Source organism: Zonotrichia albicollis, chromosome 8 (assembly GCF_047830755.1).
Source record: "Zonotrichia albicollis isolate bZonAlb1 chromosome 8, bZonAlb1.hap1, whole genome shotgun sequence".
NCBI classification, from domain to species: Eukaryota; Metazoa; Chordata; class Aves; order Passeriformes; family Passerellidae; genus Zonotrichia; species Zonotrichia albicollis.
The window spans coordinates 16,740,627-16,763,523 of NC_133826.1; the positions used below are offsets into that span (position 1 = coordinate 16,740,627).

Genomic DNA, 22,897 nt, shown 5'->3' on the forward strand with positions numbered 1-22,897 from the left:
TCAGAACACAAAGGCATGTCTGTAGTTACAGTCTGGATGCTCTACAAACAGAAGTGAACAGGTAAGCAGCATTAAATCTAGATATCTACCCTGAATGCTTCTGTTTTGTTCCCTTCAGGTTAAATGTGTAATGATATTTGAACAAGTGGATGTGCAAACTCCCTAAAGATGTCTGTTCAAAGCCAGCACTGTGCCATTATTATGAACCCTCCTCCACCAGAGTACATAAATAACAAAAGTAGTGGATGCCAAACAAACCAACTTCAGTACTTACAGAGGGTGGTCATGAGAGCCATGTGGAGACACAACTTTTCCTGGCCATTTCACCAGCCTGTCGATGCAGCAGCGCTGAATCTGCCTGTAAGAACCATTTTGGAACTGGAGTATTAATATGTAAATTATGTCAATGTTAAAAAGGTTTTTTCTAATGCAACAGATTATGGAAGACTATTTTTGCTATTGAACTGCTGTCACTAATCCAAGTCTACAAGAAAAGTGTTTTCTTTCTAGAGAAATGCTGCCAGGGATAAAGTATTTCAACAGCAATTGTGAAAACTTGGCAGCTTCTTTTTGTTAGTGACTGAGACTTTGTTGAAGTTTGGCTTCTTTTTCCTCTATTCTGTAAACTGGAGTGCTGCTTTGAGACAACAAATGAGAAGTGCCTTACTTTTAATAAGTACTACCAGTAGAGCTCTGGAGCCTCTTGAAATCAATATTCTTTGGGACTTAAAATGATATATGTTACATGGAAGAACAAGGAAAAAATACAAAGTGAAGAATTCCTGAACACCTACGTTTTTGGTACCTATGACTATAGGGGAAAGGTTTCCTTTAAATAAAATACTGCTACTAATATAATGCAATTCTCTCTTGCAAATTAGCTTTCATAACTAAATGTGTAAAAATATTCATGTCCTAGTATTAAGATATGTTTGATGACTTATTCTTTCAATACCCCAGGATTATTACACTATCATAAAAAAACCTATGGACTTAGGCACCATAAAAAAGCGACTGGAACACAATTACTACACAAAAGCTGCAGAATGTATTGAAGACTTTAAAACTATGTTCTGGAACTGCTACATGTACAACAAGGTAGGTGGAACACCAACTCTTACCAGTAACTGGTTCTACTGAATGATACAAACAAGTCTAAAACAAGCACATGGTTATAAGAATATGCAGTAAGGTAGTTGACATTTTATTGTTGTTTTCAAACTATTTTCTCTGAAGTTTGGGGAGGTTTTTTAATCTGGGATTGACTGAGGACGTAAGTGAAGTCTTGCTTGCTGTTCCAGCAACTGAGTGCATAGCTCTTTCTGCACAAGAACTCCATATCCAAAATCTCTGGGGTTTAGCTGCAGAGCTCATGAACAGCAAGCACTATGTCACTGCTGTACAAGTCCAAGGCCAGGATATTTGCTGGCTGTGTCTTGGTATCTTTGAGCTTCAACAGCTTCTTCAGAACACAGGGTTAATAAGGGAGTTGCAGATCTGCCCCCTTGGGCTTTTGCTGAAGAAGCATGCAGAGGTAAAGGAGAATTTTTCAATGGGACAGTAAGAGAAAGAGTATTTCAATGGTGAATTTTCTTTAAAGTGAGTTGCAGGAGCAGGGATGGCAATGATTTAAAGACCTCTCTGGTACTAGGGGCTTTTTTTGATCTGTTGGGGCAGGACTCTCTAGCCTGGTAGTTTTATGAGACAGCTCCCTTTACTGCAGCCTCTTTACTGAATGGTGTTGACCATATTTTGCAGCCAGGTGATGACATTGTGTTTATGGCTGAAGAACTAGAAAAAGTGTTTATGCAGAAAATAGCCCATATGCCACCAGAAGAACGACCAGTGAGTCTCAAGAAAGGAAAGAGAAAAGGGAAGAAAACAGAAGGTAAGGCCTGTATTATATGCTGAATTTATGATATATTAAGCAAGCAGAACTGGAAACAGAGCATGTTATTTGTCACAGCTCAACTCTGGAACAGTTTGGGTGTTCTCTACTCTTTCCAGAACAATCAGACAAATAACAGTACTGCTATAAGGCTTTAGACTTTTTTTTTAATTAAAAAAGTTCCTTTTTTTAGAAAAGGACCTGACTTCCAATTCAGAGACTGTCATGCTGCTCAGCATTGTGTTATATAAACTAATAGGTGTGAACATCTGTGGGAAGTAAACAGAGTAACAGCTGACAAAGACATGAATAATCTAATCAGCCAAACCAAATACAGAAAAACATTGGTCTAAACTGTTGTCAGATCTCAGCAGTGGAGATCTGTAGTACTGCTAAGCAATATATGCAGCTATTACCTATGCTTAGGAAACATGAACCTACATGATGCAGTCTGCACTCTTTGCTACTTGGTCTTTGTGTTTGTAGACAACAACTTGATACTTTCCCTGGCAAGAACATTGTTACTATATACAGAAGGTAGTATGATGCCTCTTTAATCTTTGGTCTGAAGTTAACCCACACTGTCTTGAAGCCAAGTAAGGTGTGACTTGGCATGATACTGTAGCTGAGACACTAAAGGTGTGAGCAGAGGAGGATACCAATGTTGTGTAAGTAACAAACACTCTGGTTTGCATTTATTTATGGCATTCCTGTATAGGCTAGTGGTTATGTGGACAGCTGGTCAATTTGACCATGAAAGAAATTAACTGCAACATTTAAGACTTAACTTCTAAAATTTCCTGTATTAAAATAACCAGAAACATGGCAGGCCAACCCTGGGATTTCAAATGAACAAAGCACAAATGAGAAGCAAGCTGAAAGCAGCTTGAAAGCTGAACAGCCTCCAGTGATGACTCAAGAGCGACAGCAAGTGACACTGGCTCCTTTGTCTGCAGCCCAGCTGACTGCTTTAATGCCAGCTGCAGTCCCTATAACAAAAGTAAGTTTCCTCAAATAACTTTCAGAAAGAAAGATACTGAAATTGTTCCTTCAGGCACTTATGGCAAAAGCATAGGAGCCATGCTTATTGCTGTATGTTTATGAAACTTCTGTTATGATACAAGACAGTAAGAGATCTCTATTAGATCTTCAATGTCTCTGCTAAATACCTGGGCCAGTACTAATTCTAGAAGTAAAATGGAAATTGGGATGATTGCTTGGCACATCATTTCTTATAAATGTAATTTTAAAATGTTATTCTCAAAGAAAAAAAATTAAGATGATCCTTCTTGAAGTGTATTACTATATATACTTCTGCGGGCTTCACCTTGAGGATAATTGGTTTTAAACTACTAAAATAAAGATCTAAGTTCTATTTAATAATTTCTCATGCTTTTCTATGTAAATCAAATACTTGTTTCTTCAAAAATTAACGTTTGCTTAAACACTGTGTAACTAGCCTGAGAGGTGATGTTTGTAGCTCACAAAGCAAATTCTTGTTACTTCAATCTGAGCTGTACGTGAACATCTGAAAAGATTCCTGTATTGACTTAGCTCTGGTTGTGCTCTTCCAATGAGGAACAGGCACTTTTGCCAGTCTCCCCTATAGTGTATATTTACACTTCACTCACATGGAGTCTGAACACTGATGATAAAGCATGCATTATATGGTTTCCAAACCAAATACTGCACAACTTAAAGAAAAAAAAGAGATCAACCATTTAGATAAGGCCCTCAACCAGACCTAAATTAAATTGCAGTAGTCTACCCCCTTCCTGTGACTGTCAACTTGCAGGTAATTTCATAACCTGCCAGCTTCCTGGAATCTTCCCAAATGGCTAAAATCTGACCACAGCCTGGCCTGCAGTACATCTGCTTCTTTCTTTTGCATTTAAAATGGAGTTTGGTGTGCTAGTCTTGTAATACCTTGTTGGTTTTTAGTCTAAGCTTGTGGATTTGCTGAATCCTGCTCTGACTTCAATAGCTGTACAAGTTCTGACAGTTTTTTGGGCTATCCACACAAACGAATTTTTTAAAACTGACCATTCTCTTCCTGTTCTGGACACTTGAATATTTTTTTCTTTTCTTAGGCAAAAAAAGGTGTGAAAAGGAAGGCTGACACTACAACTCCTACTACTTCAATAGTCACAGCAAGTGGTCAATCTTCTGCAATGCTTAGTGAAGGAAAAGCTGTTAAAGCATGTAGAGGTGAAAATGAATGTATGGTAACAAATAAATTTCTGAAGCAATCCTTTTCAGATTCTCAACAGCCACCTGGAATTGTTAAAAAGATTCACTTGTCAGGACAACTAAAACATTGTAATGCAATACTTAAAGAAATGTTTTCAAAGAAACATGCAGCATATGCATGGCCTTTCATAAAACCTGTAGATGCAGCATCTTTCTCCACTGGGGTGAACCAAGCTGTTGCCAAATGTCCTACAGACCTGTGTGCCATTAAAGTAAGTATGTTTCTGGGGAAATTAGGCTATTTGTGTAATTACAAGGTTTTAAATGTGTTAGCTGAAAAGGTGTCATGAAAGCTGCTTTTTCTGTGAAAGACACAACAGGCCTAGAAGCCAGATGCATTTCTGTTTCTCAAACTTAGCCAAAGTCACTAAAAGTCTTCTGAGTCTCATTGTGACACATAGTGGCTAATCTACCTAATTGCTGAAAAAGCTAATATAAGTAGTGAGGGAATTCTGATCTCCATGAAGCCCTTCCAAGCATGCCACATGTTAAATATCTGTCTGTACACACAGTGCTGTTACTAATGCCCTATAAAACAAAATGAAATTCTGTCAAGTCCTGCTTTTCCCTCAATCTCAATGTTCTTTAAGTGCCTGAGAACTTCTACACTGGATGTTTATATAACACGTTTCACCTTTTTAGTGGGAAGCAACCATTCTAGATGGAGAGATGTGGAGAGCTCTCTGTGGATGCTGAGTGTATTTGTATGGGGTAAAATATTTAGCCCAGTGAAGCAACACTTTTTGGGGAATGTTCAGTTTAATAGCTTACAGAATTATCTTGAAAGCTGACTTGCACAATACAAGGGTTTCCCAGTTTCTAGTCCATTTGTTTGATTCCAGCTATTATGGAATAAGCTTCATGTAAATACTATGCATAGAATCAAAAACAGATGCTGAGTTCAGAACCAAATAAAACCACCCAAACATTGTTGTCTTGACCAAATGCTGAAACTAGTTCTACAAAGTCTTTCAGCAATTACAATTAAATCTGCTTAAAAGAGGGAAAAAAAATCTCTTACTTTGTTAAAGAGACAATGTTGAAATGAGATGCAGGTATTTCCATAACATTTTTTCATAGTATTTACTGTCTTAATACAAGCTGAACCTGAATATATATGTTAAAATTCTTGTTCCTCCTTTCTTTCTGCTAGTTCATGGAGATACTGCATACTAAGTGTGCCTTTAATTTTCTTTTCCTCTAGAAGAAAATGGATAACTTGGAATATAATGATATACAAGAATTTGCTACAGATGTTAGATTAATGTTCATGAACTGTTACAAACATAATTCTTCAGACCATGAAATAGTTGCTATGGCAAGAAAACTTCAGGTGAGTTATCTGTTAAGTCAGACTTGAAACAGAATAGTTCATCTCATGCCCTGATGTAGAATCTACTAATATTACTGAACTACTGTGTCGCTGTGTAGTTCTGCAAATAGTAGCTGCATAACACTTTCAAAAATCTGAAAAATATGCTGTTCCCAAACCTAACTCTTCAGGATGTTTTTGAAATGCACTTTGCTAAAATTCCTGATGAAGCTGTTGCGAGTGATGATCTGCCACAGCCTGTGAGAGAAATGACAGAAGCTTATTCCAGTGAAAGCAGTAATGAAAACTCTTCAGAAGAAAAATCATCCGAAGATTCTGAAGAGGAGAGAAAAGTGAACCTCAAAAAGCTTCAGGAGCAAGTAAGCATTATTACTTATTGTGTGTGACTTAAGATCTCTCTAGTAATGCCACTTTCAATGGTCTATTCCAAGACTTAACAACAAAAATCAGTTTTCAAAAGGTTCTATTAACTTGTATTTTTAATAGAGAATTTTAGTCCCATTTGGAAGCACTGCCAAATGTTAAGTGAATAGCGCCTCAACAAATACCAAGTGAGCAACAGTTCTACTACTCTTGCCTACCACTTCTTCAGAGGAATCTCAAACTTCTTAAAAAATAAAAGCGTGTTCGTGTGATATGGGAGCCTCCAGGCACTCGACATGTAGCTTAGTGGCATATTCTTCCAACAGGGTCATTTCTTTCACATGGTCAAAAAGCATTGTTCCTTCCTCGGTCTCTTTTGAGCCATACAAAAGCAAGTTGTTAATTTCTTCTTCAGAGAGCTCAGTATGAGAGAGAAAAGCAGGTATCTCATGCTAACCAGTGAAGCAAAGCCATGCTTCATATTAGGAGTGGGATGGGTGTTACTTCTGCTTGAACATAGTTTTTAACCTGTTGCTGCTGTATCTATAAACTCTGGGGAAGATTAGCATTTGTTCTGTTAATGAAATGAGGGACAGTTTTCAGTCCTTGACAGATTAGCATCAATTTATGAATGTAGGCAGAAGGATGAACTTAAGTGTAGAAGCCAGCCTTTACAGTAGTGAGGTATTTCAGAGATTTCCAATCTCATCATCTGACCATCATCTAATTCCTGAGGTTTAACCCAAGTTGTGTTAAACTCTTCTCTGAAATTCTTAGCATTTCTCAACTAGCCACTTTATATTGCAAAATGAGATGCATGAGCCCAGTCCCACTTGCTTAATTCAGCAATGCTGTAGAAATATAACCTAATAAGGCATTTATGTGCATCCCAAATCCCTGAAATTAGAGAGGCTGTTGGAAACCCCTGCAGGGATTTTTTTTCTGTTTTTGGGGGAGGTGGGGGGGTGTGTTTGTGTTTTCCTGACAGAATGCTAAAAGCACATGCTGTTAGAAATGTTTGCATAAAATAAACAGTCCTGTATCTTCTAGAAGCATAATCTGTGACTGAGATACAATATAGTAAAATGTTGGGAAAATAAATCTCACTTGGAAAGCAGACATCCTATTAATATCCATTCAGCTGCCACTAATTTCCTGTGATATTCAGGACCAGTTTATTGTTCCTCCTACATTGCCCAAGGTTATCAACATTCTGTGGGTTTTCTTGTTTTCTTTTTTGTTTTGATAGCTTAAAGTTCTTCACCAGCAGTTGTGGGTTTTGACCAAAGCATGCTTATCTAGACCAGGAAAGAAAAAAAGGAAGGCTAAAAGTGAGAAAAGAAAGAACAGGGAAAAAGCTGAAATGAAAAGCTTGATTCAAAAGAAGAAAAATCTGAAATACATGAAGAAATCTAAGAGAAAGCTCTCTTTAAACATGTAAGTGTGGGGAACTTGTGTGGGTGTCAGATTATTTTAAACTGCTGTTACTGCAGTACACTTTTTTCCTGCAGTCAATCAAAGAGCACCATGCAGCAGGTCTTGTTGGCACATAAGTCAGAAGATGAAGATGGTGCCAAACCTATGAATTATGATGAAAAACGGCAGTTGAGTTTGGACATAAATAAACTCCCTGGAGACAAGCTTGGGAAAGTAGTCCATATAATACAGTCAAGAGAACCTGCACTGAGGAACTCTAATCCTGATGAGATAGAAATAGACTTTGAAACTTTAAATGCTTCAACACTCAGAGAACTAGAGAGATATGTAGCAACCTGTTTGAGGAAGAAACAAAGAATGCAGGGTATGTAGCATAAATGATTTTTTAAAAACCCATTAGATTTGTTTTCTGGTTTTCTTTCATGTTAACTTCTGTTTCACATGCAGCTAAAAACCTAACAAAGTCAAAAGAAGAACTTAATTTTGAGAGGAAACAAGAGTTAGAGAAGAAACTACTGGATGTCAATGGTCAACTAAACCCAAAGAGAGAGAGCTTCAAGAGTAATGTGGCTCTTACTTTTATTCATTTGCAATGGAAATAGCTTAAAGTGGAATTATTCCCTTGGGCTTCAGTAGTTTTAGGTATCTGGACATTGTCTCCTCACAATAGGTGGGGTCTTAAGCTTCCCACTGATAGTCTCAAGATTCTTTGTACGTTGAGTGAGCTGGAGTCACAGCAGCAAATTTGGTCAGTTATTTATCCTGTCTAAAACAGTTTCCCTATTCCTGCACCTAATACTTTATTACAAGTAAAGATGGTAACAGTTTCAGAAATTAATGGGCACTGAAAAATTCCCCTATGCTAATATATGAAAACCGGGGGGGGGGGGGGTGGAGGGTCTATTTGTTTGCAATTAACTTTCTGTGGTTTAGAGAAAAACAAGAATAACCAATTCTAGTAATACTTGTTATATGGCAGTGTCATATACCAGTTTTGTCATGCTAACAAAACCGGTATATCAGTGACAGGTGCGCTGTGTTATCTTAGACTTAAGAAAGTGTCCTAGGAGAAAAATTCAGTTTTTCAGGCAATAATGCATTTCAAGATCAAAGCCAGAAATTCAGTGCATACTTGAGCTGTACACTTACTGGTGGTTCTCATCAGGGGCTGAGAATGGATCAATGCAGCTGATGCTGCTATTATAAGTCAAGCTGTTCCTCATTAAAATAGTGAGTGCTGTTATTGCCCTCCACTGGATATCTATTTAGCTCCTATGTAAAATCAGCTGACATGATAGAAGCAGCTCTGGAAGACACAGGGACATGTGTATCCAGCATTAGCTCAGTCAAGTCTTCCCGTCTGGTATGCATAATGGCTTGAAAATATCCTACAAAGAAAATCTTAAGGAGCTGAAATCAATTATTAACAATATGTTGTGAGGACAGCAAAGAAGCTGCCTAGGAAATTTTTACAACTGGTATCTGGCTTGTTTACAAGAGCTAAATCTGGACTTGTGTCCAGGGAAACAGGTATCCATGTAACTTCTCATTTTTGAAGCTTCCACAGAGAAAAAACTTTGAAAAAGGTTTGACTCCAAAATCATTGTAAGCTAAGTTAAATCAACCCTGCAGATGCAAAATAGTCAGATGGTGGGGAGGTGGCAAAAGATGGCAATTTTGGGAGTGCATATGGCTAGGGAAGGAAGAGCTGGCTGTAGATAAAGAACTCTGCAGGCAAGTCTGGCAGCAGCAACGTGCACACAAACAGGCTGTTGACCACAGCAAAGATTATGGGGGAAAATTGCGTGAATTGTGTCAAGTCTACTGTTTCAATTTGCTTCAGAATTGTAAACTGTGATTGCAGCTTCTCCTTGGGTATTTCATTCACTTCAAGTAGCTTGCTGCTGGTAAATCCCACTCCTATAGTCTCTAGAGGGAAGTCTTTGTTTTGAAGTCCACTGCTAAATGGACTGTATACAAGGAAGTGAAATAAAATGAACTCTTGCATGGGAGAATAGACCTAGCAAGGTTGATCACTGTCTTGTATAGGAAGAATGCTCTATTGCAGGTTGTTCTGAATTATTTCTTTTTCTCCTGCAGTTGAAAACAATGCTGAGTCAAGTACTGGGCCAAGCAGACTGAGTGACAGCAGCAGCAGCTCCTCAGATTCTGGCAGCAGCTCTAGCAGTGATTCTACCTCCTCAGATAGCAGTGACTCTGAATCAGGTTAGAAAGTTTATTTTTGTGTTTGTGTAGGCAAAATATCTTCTCTCTTAGCATCTACTGTTCCCCGTGCTTACCAAGGATTTTAGTAATCTTTGGTTTGGTTCACTCCATTTTGAAGGCTTAATTCCAATGCTATGAAATGAAATGAATGCCTTAATACTGGGATCCCAGGGAACATGAGACAACCAAACCCCCAGTACATCCATTCAACTTACCATTGAAAATCTATAGGGACCAAAATAAGCTAGCAAAATTCTGTGTATCTACTCTGGACGCTTGACAATAGAGCTATAGCTTACTCATGTAGCTTTGATCCCTTTTTGAAAGTGTGATTCACTTTATTTTCATCTTCTGGTCTGCACATGAAGGGTGACCTGAGCAACAAAAGTGCCTACAGCATTAGCTGTAGAGGCACAATCCACCCTGGTGCTTAAAATGTTTCAAGTTTGTTCAGCATCAGAACACTGAACGATGTTTCTCTGTACACAGAACTCTTTAGTTTTCTAGGACAGAATATATCTGCCAAACTGGAGCTCTGCAGTGTAGATCTCCATATGAGGTACAGGGTGAGATGAATGCTCAACCCTCTGCATTGTGGGGGGAGCAAACACAGGGAATCAATGGCAGTGGAGACCTTGGTCCTGCAGAAATCTGTGGTCTCTTCTTATATCTGGGAGAAATTCTCTAAACACATCAAGCTCAAGTCAAAGCATTCAAGATAAGAATGTTCCATTCACTGTGAGGCTGACTCTAGGTACAACTGCAACTCACACCTTCTGTGTGTGAATAATGAAACATATGTGAATGACTGATTTGGTTTTTTTCTATCCCCCTTTTTCTGCCCACCTCACTGTATTTACAGTTACAGAAACGTGTTCAAAACAGACTGGAACCAGGCAAAAATGTCCAGCTTCTATGGAAAAATATAAGGTAAATCTGTCTGGAATGGATATAATGGTTTTCCCCTAAACAAATAACAAAGTTATTATACAAATAACTTTGAAGTTATTTTTTTAACATACAATGGTAATAGAAATGATGCAGTTTCATCGGGAAATAATGAATATGGCTTGAATGCTATTTGTTCTGTAGGACCGACTGATATGAAGATGTCCCATGAGCTGTTTTTAAAATACCTTATGCATCTGTATGGGAACAGATATACTGGGAGGCTTTTATCTTTTATTATCATTGTGGTGATTGTGTTTGATGAAGAAGGGCAGAATGCTGCATGTATCCCACCCACCCCCAAAAAGGGCCAATAGTCTCCAAATGGATCTCTGAGTATAGAATTGACCTAACAAACAGTGTAATGTTTTTAAATCTATTAATACCCTCACCTCTATGCCTGAAAAGAAATACATTGTACCCTTATTTTCAGGATACTTTAATGTTGTTTATTGTTATGGTATTATTGGAACCAACAGCAGTTTTATCTAGAAATAATTCTTAATGCCTCTTAGATTGAATTGCTCTATTTCTGTATTATACAGTGGGTATTATTTCTTGTCAAGGTTAGCTGCCTTTAAGAATTTCCCTTGAAGCAACCAGAGAAAGAGACCTTGATTTTCAAAGCGAAATCACAGCCAAACCTTCATTCTTCTTGCAATAGACTGACTTTCCCCTAAAGTACAGGAAACTAGGCTGCAAATTTATTATTCAGCTGCTCCTTCTGCATCTTCATAAGCAAAGATTCAGAGAACGAATTATGCAACACTCTCTTTTTGCTTAAGAGCTTCAGCCTCTGCAGTGACAGAATGACAGCAATGAACTGGAGAAAACAGGATCCAGGAAATGAGCTTCAGCTTGGTCAGTTGTAACAGCCCCTTACTGACCTCCTGAGTAGCAACAAACATCATACTTGAAATCCTCACATTACATTTTGTTCTCAGGGGTTTTCTGTATCTGTCAGACCAAGGCAGTGAGTGCACTTTACCTCATGGCTTTTTGTCATCTAAATGCTTAGAAAATGATGGATCACTATCACAATACAGGGGGTACTGAATCTGATAAACAGTGGAAAGTGGAAACTACTGATAAGTAGTGGTGGGAAAAGAGGATCAGATAACTATTTTAAAAATGTGGCTGTATTAACGACTGCAGTTTCTTTATAGAGAATGCCACTTTGTTTACAGAGGACATCCTGCAATGCTGGTCTGCAAGCACAGCCCTCCTCTCTCACTAGCAGCTTGCAAATTCATGGATCATCTGAACTGCAGCAGCAACCTCCCAATGCACTGCAAATGCTTCAGTGCAGATCACTTAATCCATCAGAACAAAACACTCAGACTCTCTCAGGTAATACTTTTATGCAGTATTTGACTGCTGAGGAAAGAAGGGTTGTCAGGATGCCTGTATTACCAAACAAGCTTATCTTGGAATTTTGGAGGTTAGCAAGTGGATAACTGAAAAAGTTCTTGCAGAGTATGGATTACCAAAGAGCACGATGGAAATTAAAGCATGGGAACACTAAGGATTGGCTATGGGTTTCAGGTTAGTGGGACACTTGTGGTGGGGCAAAGTAGTATTAAAAACAGGAAGTGTTCGTGCTTCCTTCCTATGAGATGGAAAAGGATATCTTAATGAACTTGGAGTAACAGAAGTGTTGAACACCTTGAGGCAGGATTAGAGGCTTAAACCCCTGCCCTCCACCCAAGTTCATGTCTGAATGCTTACTTGCTGAATGGAAGTCTTGGTGCCACAGGTCCTCTGAACAGAGTATTGTTGTCTGGACACATCAGATACATGAAGTTGCTTAGGAACTTGATCCAAGGAGCTATGTTCCCTCCCTCATTTAAAAAAGTCTAATAATGTCAGACGCTACTAAGATTTTTGGTAGAAGACAGCATGAACTGGTAGCTGATTAACTGAGAAATCAATTAAAAACTAATTAAAAATAACTCTCCTAAATCACGTGGCTAGAATACATATCTCAATACTGAGTTACTCCACAGATCTAAACAGTGACCTAATTTTGAGATGTAGGACTGCATTCTACATGACTGGGGAAAAAATCATACCCTACTTCTTTCTCAGGTAAAATCTCAGCTGTACCTGCTCTGTGTGATGCTCCAGACCAGCGAACTCCTCAGAGCACTCCAAAGACAAATGAGTCTTCTGTCACCCACTCCAGAAATGTTTTTCCAGAGGTGAATACGTGCTTCTCTCCAATTAATTAATTTCAAACAGCATCTGTAAAGCATGTTCTTACCCTTGAAGTAAGATGTAATACAGTACTTCAGGCTTGAATTTGATGCAATGAAGGCCATTTAAGGGTTACAACAAAAGTTTTCTGAAACCCCAGTAAAAAAGTAATTCTTATCCTTTAACAGGGTATTACTTCATTGCCTATTGGCTGTAAAGGAAAGTTTGGCTGATCACATAGTGTACTATAAAGCTTATTTTATTTCTTTTCAGGGCTATAGCTTAAACTTAAGTAACCCTTGCACACTTACAGGTTAAAAGTCCACCCTGTAAACCAAAATCTTTACAAAAGAGGGAGATTATAATATATGTCTTGGTTTTGTAGAAATATCAATTTCACAAACTCAGCAATACTGAGGCTCTACTGGGGAAGTGTGTTGCCTTTCATACCTTTTCCTAAAGCTGTGGAAACTGAGGCTTTCAGGATCTAGATGAGGTTGTAAAATATTTAATGATTGTTGAGTTCTGTCTTAATGTGTTCGTGGAGAGTATTCTGGTTAGAAGGGCCTCTGTGGAGCAAAGGAAGTTATTGATGTTACTGCAGCATGATCACTTCCATCCTATGATGATTAATAATCCTTCTGAACATGGTTGGAAATTCAGTTGCTTTAATCAGGCTGTAATAGCATTATTTTTGGCAATGGATAGAAACTGCCTCTTGAATCTATGAGCCCAGGAATGTGTCCTGCAAGTAAGGATGAAAAGCAGCTCTCACCTTCCTTTTGGTGAACACTGTCCATGGTAGCAGGTAATGCAAATTGACTCAGTTTTGTGCAGCACTGTTCTCAGTTCAAGGGATTACTACACAGAGTAATCTTGCACAGAGTAAAAATACCAAAGATCACAGTCACCCTTTGCCCTGAGCCACAAGCTAGAGTGCAGCAACTGCCTTTAAGACAACTTTATTCTGCTGTACCATGTTAAGGGTTAAAGATCTTGTATGAGTTTCTCATGCTCTACCCACTCCATCACTTGGGATTGCTGAGCTGTGCATATTCTAAATCTGAAGTCTTGATTTATGAACTTGCTTTGTTTACCATGAGTGAAATCTATTTCTTCCTTGGTGTTTACAGAAGCTAGAGCTGCAAGAATTTACTGCTCTAAGCTTCTAAACCTTTAATCCTGATGCTGTACAATAAGAATCCTCATATGCTAAATACAAGTAATATAAAGGATGTATTTTCAAGTCTTGCTTCTCTTCTAGGTGTCCAACACCATTTTCCAAGTTGACAGTGCTGACTGGAGTAAACAAGCTGAGCAAACAAGACATCTAGACAAATCAAATAAACTGCAAAACAAGACCAGCATGAGAACTGCTGATTTAATATCTATAAGTCGAGAACAAAGTATGTAATGTCATAATAAAAACTGTAGCTATTATCAGTGTTGCAAAGTTAAAAATGCACAAGAAACTAGTTTAAAGATAGCTTGTATATTATTCACTTTGCAGGATAATGGTTGGGTATGCAGTTTTCCCTTTCTCTTCCTTTTTTTATTTGCTGCTTAAAAACAAAAAAAGAGAGTGAAATTAAACTGATGTTTGGTTCTTGTTCTGTGTATATATAAAGAAAATTACTTTTTGATTTAAGAATGTGGCACTAGGGATACATAAACCAGTAAACCATGAAGTCTGAGAATTGATGATTCAATCTGTTGAACTTCACTGGCTTCTGAAATGTCTTCTGCTGAAGTTTCATGGACCTCTTTTCCCAGAGCACTTTGTGTGTATTTTGAGTTATCTTTGGCTCTTAGTGACAAGGATCTGTCAGCAAATCACTGTCAAAGGGGCTTTCACTATGGAATAAACTTGCAATTATTACAAGAACACTGGCCCTCTGAAAGCTGCATTCTATACTTCATATTTCCAACTAAAGAATTGACTGAACATCCATGCTCTGTGTGTACAGTATTACCAGACATGATTGGTTTGGTTTCTCCTTTACTCTTTGCCCTCTAGAACACCTAGAGAAGAAGGGAAGAAACTTCTGAAAATTTGATGAAATTAAAAAGCAGAGCCTGTTCACTGATGAGTTCTTATTTTTGGCAAAGAATAATGCTAAGCAGTCACAGTGTATTAAAGCAATTCTAAAAATGGAGATTTGATTCTCCCTGAATTTCTATTAATTTTAGGGTCTTAAGACACCAAGCCATACATCTACTGCCCCCTTTTGCTTAGACTTGCAGCAGCTGGAATTGGTACATGGCCTCAGCTAAGATTTCTGCTAACAAAGTTTTGTGGCTCTGAGGTTTTTCTGAAAACCCCTTTAATGACAAACTGGCTGAGGGTTTGATACTTTGAATCCAGCATTTATTTGCATAATTTTAAAAAGTGTTACCCGAAGTTTTTTTATTAAGCATTTACTTAAATAATGAAACATCTCAAACTACACTAGAGGATTGCTGCTGAATGAGATAAAATGTGTTGTTAATCTCTGGTTTGAAAATAGTGTTTGGGGTTTTTTTCCCCTCAAATAATAAAAAAGTAACAGGATGAAGTACTTGTATATGGGTAGGCTGCTGGAAATGTGAGGATGAGCCCTTGATGGCTGACCTGTCTGCTTTTAAATAAAAGTAAATGGGGCTGAGAAATGAACTCACTATAGGTGAAAGGAGTTTGCATGATCCATCAGGTAACCCAAAATCTGGAATCAAAAGGAAAGAGGGGTGGGTGGGAAGGGGAGGAAGTGACCAAGTGGCAAAGTGTTGTGTTGAGCCTTTCTGACCAAACCTTTAAAGCATTCTGCTGGGACCTCTCCTAGAATTAACCAGGAGTTCATTTCTCATCTATAGTCGAGCTAGCTATACTTTTTCCTGCCCAAAAGTGGAGAGAAGTGGTCCAGGTCAATTTAAGCTTAGGAAATGTTTGGGAGAACTTCTGTCATTCTGAACCAAATAATAAACTGCACTGTAAGCTTTTTAAGTCAATTCCTGGAAAGACTAAAGATTTATCATTTAAATTTGAGAAAGAATAGTCTATAAAGTCAACATGGTCAAAAAAGTCTCTTTTCATTTTTTCCATCAGGTCATTGTACACCCAGTGATAAATCTAATGATAAAAACATACCACAGCCAATGTCTGAACTCCTTCCAAGAAAGGTAAGTGATGCTCAAGTTCTGTTTGAGAAGAGGCTGAATGTAGTTACTAGCTTGAATAACTCCCTGACCTAGATCTTCTCTAAAAATCGGTTCTTTTACAAATAGAATATTTAGTAATCAATAGGTCTTTGTTATTGGTGTAATCTGTATAGATTTATCTCATTTTTAGTGTTAAAACCAAACAAATGACTCTCTTCATTGCAGAAGGTAAAGCACGTAAGATACATGCACACAAATATATAGTCAATATGCCCACGTTGCCTTATTAAAATATGGTTTCTTTCATCTAGTTTTAATATTTAAACAAGGAACTAGTGTTCCTTGATCTAGTTCTGCTATCCAAGTTATTAGTGTGCTTTCCCTAACTGATCCAGTAAAAAAATAAGAGTAGTGTGGAATATAGTCTTGGTACTATTGGAAAACCTGTTCTGAAATAAGACAAAGCACTTTTAATGACTAAAGGTATTTGTGGCAGTTGAGCAAAATTTCTCCTGGCATACAGTAAGTTACCTTAACTGGAAGGACAGAGGGATTTTCTTATCTGCTAAATTCTTCTCTTGTAATCAGCTAATTGAAAACATTAATTCAAAGTTACTAATACTAGATCATGTCAACCTCTGGACCTAAAAAGTTTCCTATATCATCTGTGGAGCTAAAATGTTTCTAGGATTTTTCTTTAAGCACTTAGGTTTCAGAAAATTATTAACTAGCATGTTGAATTCAATTCTAAAAATATGTATTTCCTTCATAAGCACGTGCTTCCACTAGAAGGAGGATTTCTTAAGAATGCTGGTTTTATTCTGATTTATGCTGTGAAGAAAATGCCACAGGGGAACAAACAAAACCCACAAGCCTAATATAAAACTATTGTTGTGTAAGGACTGTGTATAGAAATTAGATGGACTTCTGTATTAAAACCTTGTCAATGGACCTTGTGTGAACTCAGCCTTGTGAATTCATGTTTTCTGAAATGAAAAAGTGGAGAGGTAGACTTAAATAGTCAGAATAGCTACAAAGGCTAACGTTTGTTGCTATATTGCCAAAGACTCTCAAAGTTGATGAGGAAGCACATGAAAATCTGCTCAGCTTGCTGCATATGCACTAATATCCTGCCAAAGGAAAAATATTTTGGTGTAGATATTTCCAGCAGGCCTAGTCAAACAACATTTTGCTAATGTAAGAACTAGGCAGGTAAAGAAGTTGAAGAGTATTTTTTTCCTCTTCTGTGTTTTCCTTTTTCTGATAACTTCAGGATACAGAATTGAAGACTGTAGATTCCTGGGTAAGCCTGTGTAAAACGATGAAGCTTCCAGCTCCAATAAAAGCATCTGCTGAGAGCTTTAATCAGTTCAGGGATGCAGTACTAAAGAGGAGTGGGCAAGTGCAGGAGGCAAAAAGGTCTCTTGGGCATGCTGAGAGGGAGCTGCAAAATCTTCCACAAGAAAACAAAAGATTTGTAACTACCTCTGTGTAAGTATTATTCTGGTTTTTGCCTGTATGATACTGGAGGGCTTAGTTATTCAGGGACAAGGGGTTTGGGTAGGTAATTGCCACATGTCAGATGAAACTGGGGAGCTGTACCATGCTAAGCAAAACTGCACATCCCAAATGCACAGAGCAGCCTTTTCTCTTCAAATCAGTACTATTTCAGCAATCAGAGAAACTTCCCAGGAACTTCCTCCTTTGTTGTTGCTGTTAGTTTGCTTCTGGATTTTTTTGTTGTTGTTTTTGTTTGGTTTTTTTGGATTTTTTTGGACGGACAAGAATTTGGTTTTTGTTTGGGTACTAAGGCGAGAGGTTTTGGTCCCCTGGAGCACTCATGACCAGAGTTCACATTTGTCCTATTTTCCTACACCTGTAGCCAGGAATGTCCTCATCTTAGTGCTCTCCCACGGGGACACAGGAAAGTCCCATCTCTGAGAGCATGTTGCTAACATAGCTATACAGGGGTTCCAGTGTGCACCCCTTCATGCAGCAGAATTCTTTGCATTGCTGTAGAAAAGCACCTTCCATAAGCCTCTGCTCCCCTGGCTGTTTGCAGCTCCTGTTTCAGGCAGTGCCCTGAGGTCTGTGGCCATGCTGAGTGGGATAGATGACTGCCTGCTAATTACTGCATTGCAGTAATATCCTGGAGTTTGTTTGCCACCTTTTGGAAACTGTTTGTAATATTCCCCTCTCCGGTAGTCTGCTTTCTTCCCCTTGCTTGTTTCATCCTGTGAAAGATAAATCTGAGCTGGTTCCTAAATTCTCCTGCACTTGCACATTGCTGGTTGTATTAGAGTAAGTCAATTGGTTGGATTGTTTTATTTTAACAACCAGGGCATTTGAAGGACTTAAGAGTAAACTCCTCGTTCAGAAATTAGTGAAATCTACCTCAAATAACTAACTGAATAGGAAGAAGGTAGGAAAAAACCATCATAGGCCAAGAAAGTAACAGAAAATAAAGCATTTCAAAGCAAGAGTATGTAAATTTTGTGTAGCGTATCTATAAATCCCACATGCATGCAGATTAGAAATGGGACACAGGAAGCATGAACTACTACAGCCCAACAATTGTGTGCACATAACTCTTGTGAAGGGAAATCACTTTGAAACAATCAAACAATCACTTTGAAGGAGACCCTTTAAGTGCTAGGCACTGATTTAAATTATTTGCAGAATTCTATCAGGTTGTTATGAAAAAAATAAACTTTTCTCCTATACTGATTTCCTCTCCTGTCTTTAAAGGGGCCCTGAAAGCACAAGATTGGATGCCATGGCAGTGCCAGACTGTGAGCTTGAAAAAGAAATGCCTAAGAGTAAACTGCCCGAAGCTCAACAACGTGTTCTTGATCAAGACCGCAACTTGGCTAGAAAAATGGAACAAGAACGCAGGAGGAAGGAAGCAGTAAGTTTCTGACTCTTGCTAAACTATTTTACTTTTCAACTTTACTATAGAATAAACAAATATTACATGAGGCCTTTATTTCAAATGATCTGAATGATTGAAGAGTTACTACCTGAAGAGTTAGTGCAGAAAATGCAATAGGAAACTCAAAGTACGTCTTCAAGTAGCATGATATGGAAAACTATCTGCTTGGTCCTAGTACTCCCATAAGTTTAGAATAATTGCGTGGTAAAAAATTCTGAAGAGGAGTCCCTGCCCTCTAAATAATTTCCAACCTTGAGTGTTGCAATCTGTACATCCTCCTTAATGTGTTACATGTCACAAAAGTGCTGGTTCTACAGTTCTGGTGTGAAATACCACGCCTAAGCCTTTTTAAAGCTAACTGGTTTTACTGGTGACAGTAATTAGTGTTTTCTAATTGCTACCTTTTTTAGATTGAACATTTTTTAAAAATTCATAATGTTGTAGAATGGAATGTAAGTACCAGTGTGAGACCATGCTGGATTCAGGTAAGTTCAACTGAAGCTTTCATCCTTCAGCTCTTTTCTGAGCGCTTCAGCAACACGCACACTCAAACTTGTCATAACAGAGAAGACTCATTCATTTTTGAGAAGATGCTTTATAGTTTTCTCTTAAATCTTTAAGTATTTGACCTGCATAGTATCCATTAATGTCTGACTGCTCTGAAAAGACACTTGTTTGCTTTCTTGCAGACAGCTTGGATAATTGATGTGAATCTGCAGAGAGAGATTATGGCATCTTTCGAAGAATATCTTGACTGAAAGCAGTAGTTTATATAGAACTTAACTTCAAGCTACTAAACCCAGCATAGTTTTGTACTAGTTAGGATCTTAAATATTAAGACCACTTTAAAGATCTTCTCTAAAATGCTTTGTATTAAAAGCTTGTTCACTAATACCTGAAGTGTCACAAGGTTTATTTCTTTTCACTGCTTGTTTATAACATGTATTCTGTTCTGCTGAACAGTAGAATGGAGTTGTTCATTTGATTACAGTTTCATCTGTTGTTTATATCTGCTATTACAAAGAATCACTGTACTGTGACACACCTGTACAAAATCTGGGCTGTGACAAAAGGATCTCTCTAGAAGTGGCACTGTCTAAGGGAGGAGGTGTGTAACATTACTTGTAATCACAAAAAAAACTTCCATGAACTCTTTAATTTCATCAGTAAATCATATCTACTTGCATGTATTTTAAGGTCCAGATGTGTTTAATGTGTTTTATGTTAACATAACATTTAGCTAAGGGTGCAAACATGTTTGCCATGTAGTTCTAGTTCTTCTCAGGAAGAAATTATGGCAAACTGGCTCCAGTCTGAAAGATTTTCTGATTGATACAAGATATTATTAGTGTTGAAAAATTTTCTGATAGAGACCAGAATGTGTAGTTTTTACATTCTTGTTGATTATATACAGGTATGGGAAATAAATATGGGACAAACAAAACATTGTTTTATGGAATTATTACCAAAACACAATGTGTATTAGGGAAGTGCTGGGTGGAAGGGGGGCCCTCTTCAGACAATCTAGTTTAGTAGTCTCCAAACCCTTTTTGTCATGTACCCCATAATTTAAATATCTTAAGCATAGACCCAAGACATGTTTATTTATTAATTTATAAGTTATATACACATTATAAATATTCCACTGTAGTAGTCTATTTTTTACATTACATTATAATATTTTTAATTTCTGTGTTATTTTTAACCTTGTTTATTTATTATTTTATTTTGTAATTTAAAAATTGTATTCAATATTTTATTCCCACACTCCACTTTGGAGACTACTGATCTCATTGAGCCTTCTACTCAAAACTCTCTCCCAATAGAGAACTTCAATTTGTCAAGTTCCTGGATGAAAAGTGAAGGTAACACTGCCAGCTGTGATGAGGTTCTGCCACAGGCAACCAAACTAAGTAACCTAAGTGAACAAAACCTTCTACAAATAACTGAATTTTCAAAGAAGACAATAAATTGCTTCTAAATTCAAAAATGCCAGCTAAAGCATGCTCAAAAATGGTGGCCTAGTCTTTCAGGTAGCAGGCTGATGAGTTAGTGCTAGTTCCAATATATTTATTCAATATTGTCATGGATCTTCAAACTCTGCCATTGCTGGAATGGTATCATTTCATTCAATAGCACAAAGAGTGTGTATGGCAAATGCTCAGATTGGGCCAGCACCCTGTGAAATGTCCAGGGATGTCTTGGCCTGGAGGCATGTTCAAGTTGTATGCTGTTTGGGAGATTTGAGGACTTGGCTAGGACAGGGATTTGGGATGAAAGATGGGTTGTAATGTAAAGTGGTGCTGTTAGGATGTCTTTCATATCCACATCAAAAGTGACCTGCCTTCATTTGTCGTTTATCCATTGTTAAGAGTTATCTGTCCTGCAATAAAGTGCTGCAGTTCACATCCAGGACTCTCTACCTTGCTGTCACTTGGATATACTTTCTCTCTGGGTTAATGCAAGCTCAAGAGCTCTTACTTTGGAAATAGGAGGTGATAAGAGGTAAGGGCAAGAATTCCCTCTGAGCATTTCATCCATTGGATACAGCTATATGGGCATTGTTGGTTTGAACTGCTGCTTTTGTCCCTTCAAAAACTAATTCCAGCTTCCATGACTCCGTACTGTCACAATGGGTCACAACATCAGTGCTGCTAATGCTAATCTGATAAACCCTTTATTTGCAACCTCCAAGTCACTTGGAGAGGATAATCAGTTCCTGTCCCCAGACAGAAGGCTGAATCCTGAAGTAAGGGAGATGGCCTCCAAATGTGAGTAACAAGCCTCTAAGGAGTTTGCCCAAAGCCATGAACATGCTCAAAGAAATACCACTTGGGCAAATGATCCCCCTGCAAACAACAAGCTGCTTAAATAAACTGTTAGTTACCTAACAGATAAAAGGTGTACTAAGTTCTGTTACACCATTCATTGACCTTTATCATTTGTGAAAACAGCTGCTTTAATGTGTCACTTGCATACTTGTGTCTATGCTAGTAGATTGTGTCTACATATAAATGAAAGGTAAGAGTTATTAGCTTTTAGAAGTTTCTCTGACATTAATAAATGCAATAGGGTAAATTTATTACTATCAACTGTGAGTTGGTCAGGCTGGAGGCAGAGGCAAAAGCAGTGATGTGAAAAGTTGTCCTCTTTTGTCTCTCAGAGAACCAGGATTAGTTGAGCTGACAAAAGATAAACAGGCAGATGGCACCTTATGGAGGGCAAAGCACACTGTCAGAGCACGTAAGACCATCTGCCCTGGGGTTGGTTTGGCTTGGCACCCATTACAACAATAATTTAGAGCAGAAGATGAGAAAATCAAAATGTAAAGACAGAAAAATAATTGTTGAGGCTCTCATTTTTTCTTATTCATATGACAGGTAGAAGATTCTAAACTTTCTTCTCCAAAATCCTGGAAAACATGTGGCAGGTATTTGCCTTGTACAAACACGTTTGTTACACATGTGCGGACAGTGTGGTCCTAGAGTACAAAGTGTTCCTAAATAATAGAGAAATTCTACAGCTTCCTTGGAAGACAGGAAAGCTAAGGCAGCACAGGTGGTGCCCAGAAATCCTCCATTAGGGTGTGCAGCAATTTCATTGTGCAATCACTGCCCAGAACTGCTAGGTCACCAGCACTACCTTCCTCCCAGCTCTGATGCCAGATCCATGTCCACTACCTCAAGATGGCTAAATTAGATAGCTCAGATAGCTAAACTCCGTAGCCAAAAGGTTTGTATAATTTAGAAGTTTGACATAACTATTGAGGTAGTTAGTGATGTATAAAATAAAAACAAACTTGGTTCTATTCTTGTGAAAAAATTTGCTCTGCTTCTTTCTTTGCACAAGGACTACTGCATAGCATGGCCAAATACCTTTGTATAATAAGGCACATCATGGTTCCATCCTTATTCCTTCTTGTATTCTAGATGACTACAGGAGTTTTCTGATTGCTTTGCCTAAATCTTTCATCAACCTTTCTTTGAAGGCAAGTGAAAGCTTGTGGTCAGATTCAGGACTTCAAATGTGTTTTCCAATTTTTCTTAGGGGATGTTTTACAGTAATTAATTCTCATTAGTGGTTCATTAAGAAATTTGATGGCTACCATAATATAAACAACAGCATTGGGTTTTTTTGCTTCTGCCAAACTTCCTAATTTATCTAACTGGGTCACTGGTTTACTGAGGTG

The 22,897-nt window shown here is 38.0% G+C and overlaps 1 protein-coding gene across 1 annotated transcript; it reads left to right on the forward strand.

Moving 5' to 3' along the window:
- Positions 1-168: 168 nt before the first annotated feature.
- BRDT (bromodomain testis associated) lies at positions 169-19,849 on the forward strand. Its single transcript, XM_026790557.2, has 19 exons — positions 169-360; positions 961-1,098; positions 1,759-1,888; positions 2,707-2,888; positions 3,979-4,350; positions 5,343-5,471; positions 5,642-5,830; positions 7,084-7,271; positions 7,346-7,635; positions 7,719-7,832; positions 9,372-9,497; positions 10,360-10,427; positions 11,633-11,795; positions 12,534-12,646; positions 13,906-14,047; positions 15,724-15,797; positions 17,050-17,267; positions 18,525-18,684; positions 19,398-19,849. The coding sequence occupies exons 1-19, from the start codon at positions 169-171 to the stop codon at positions 19,464-19,466; spliced, it is 3,057 nt and encodes a 1,018-aa protein (XP_026646358.2). The 3' UTR covers positions 19,467-19,849.
- Positions 19,850-22,897: the final 3,048 nt, after the last annotated feature.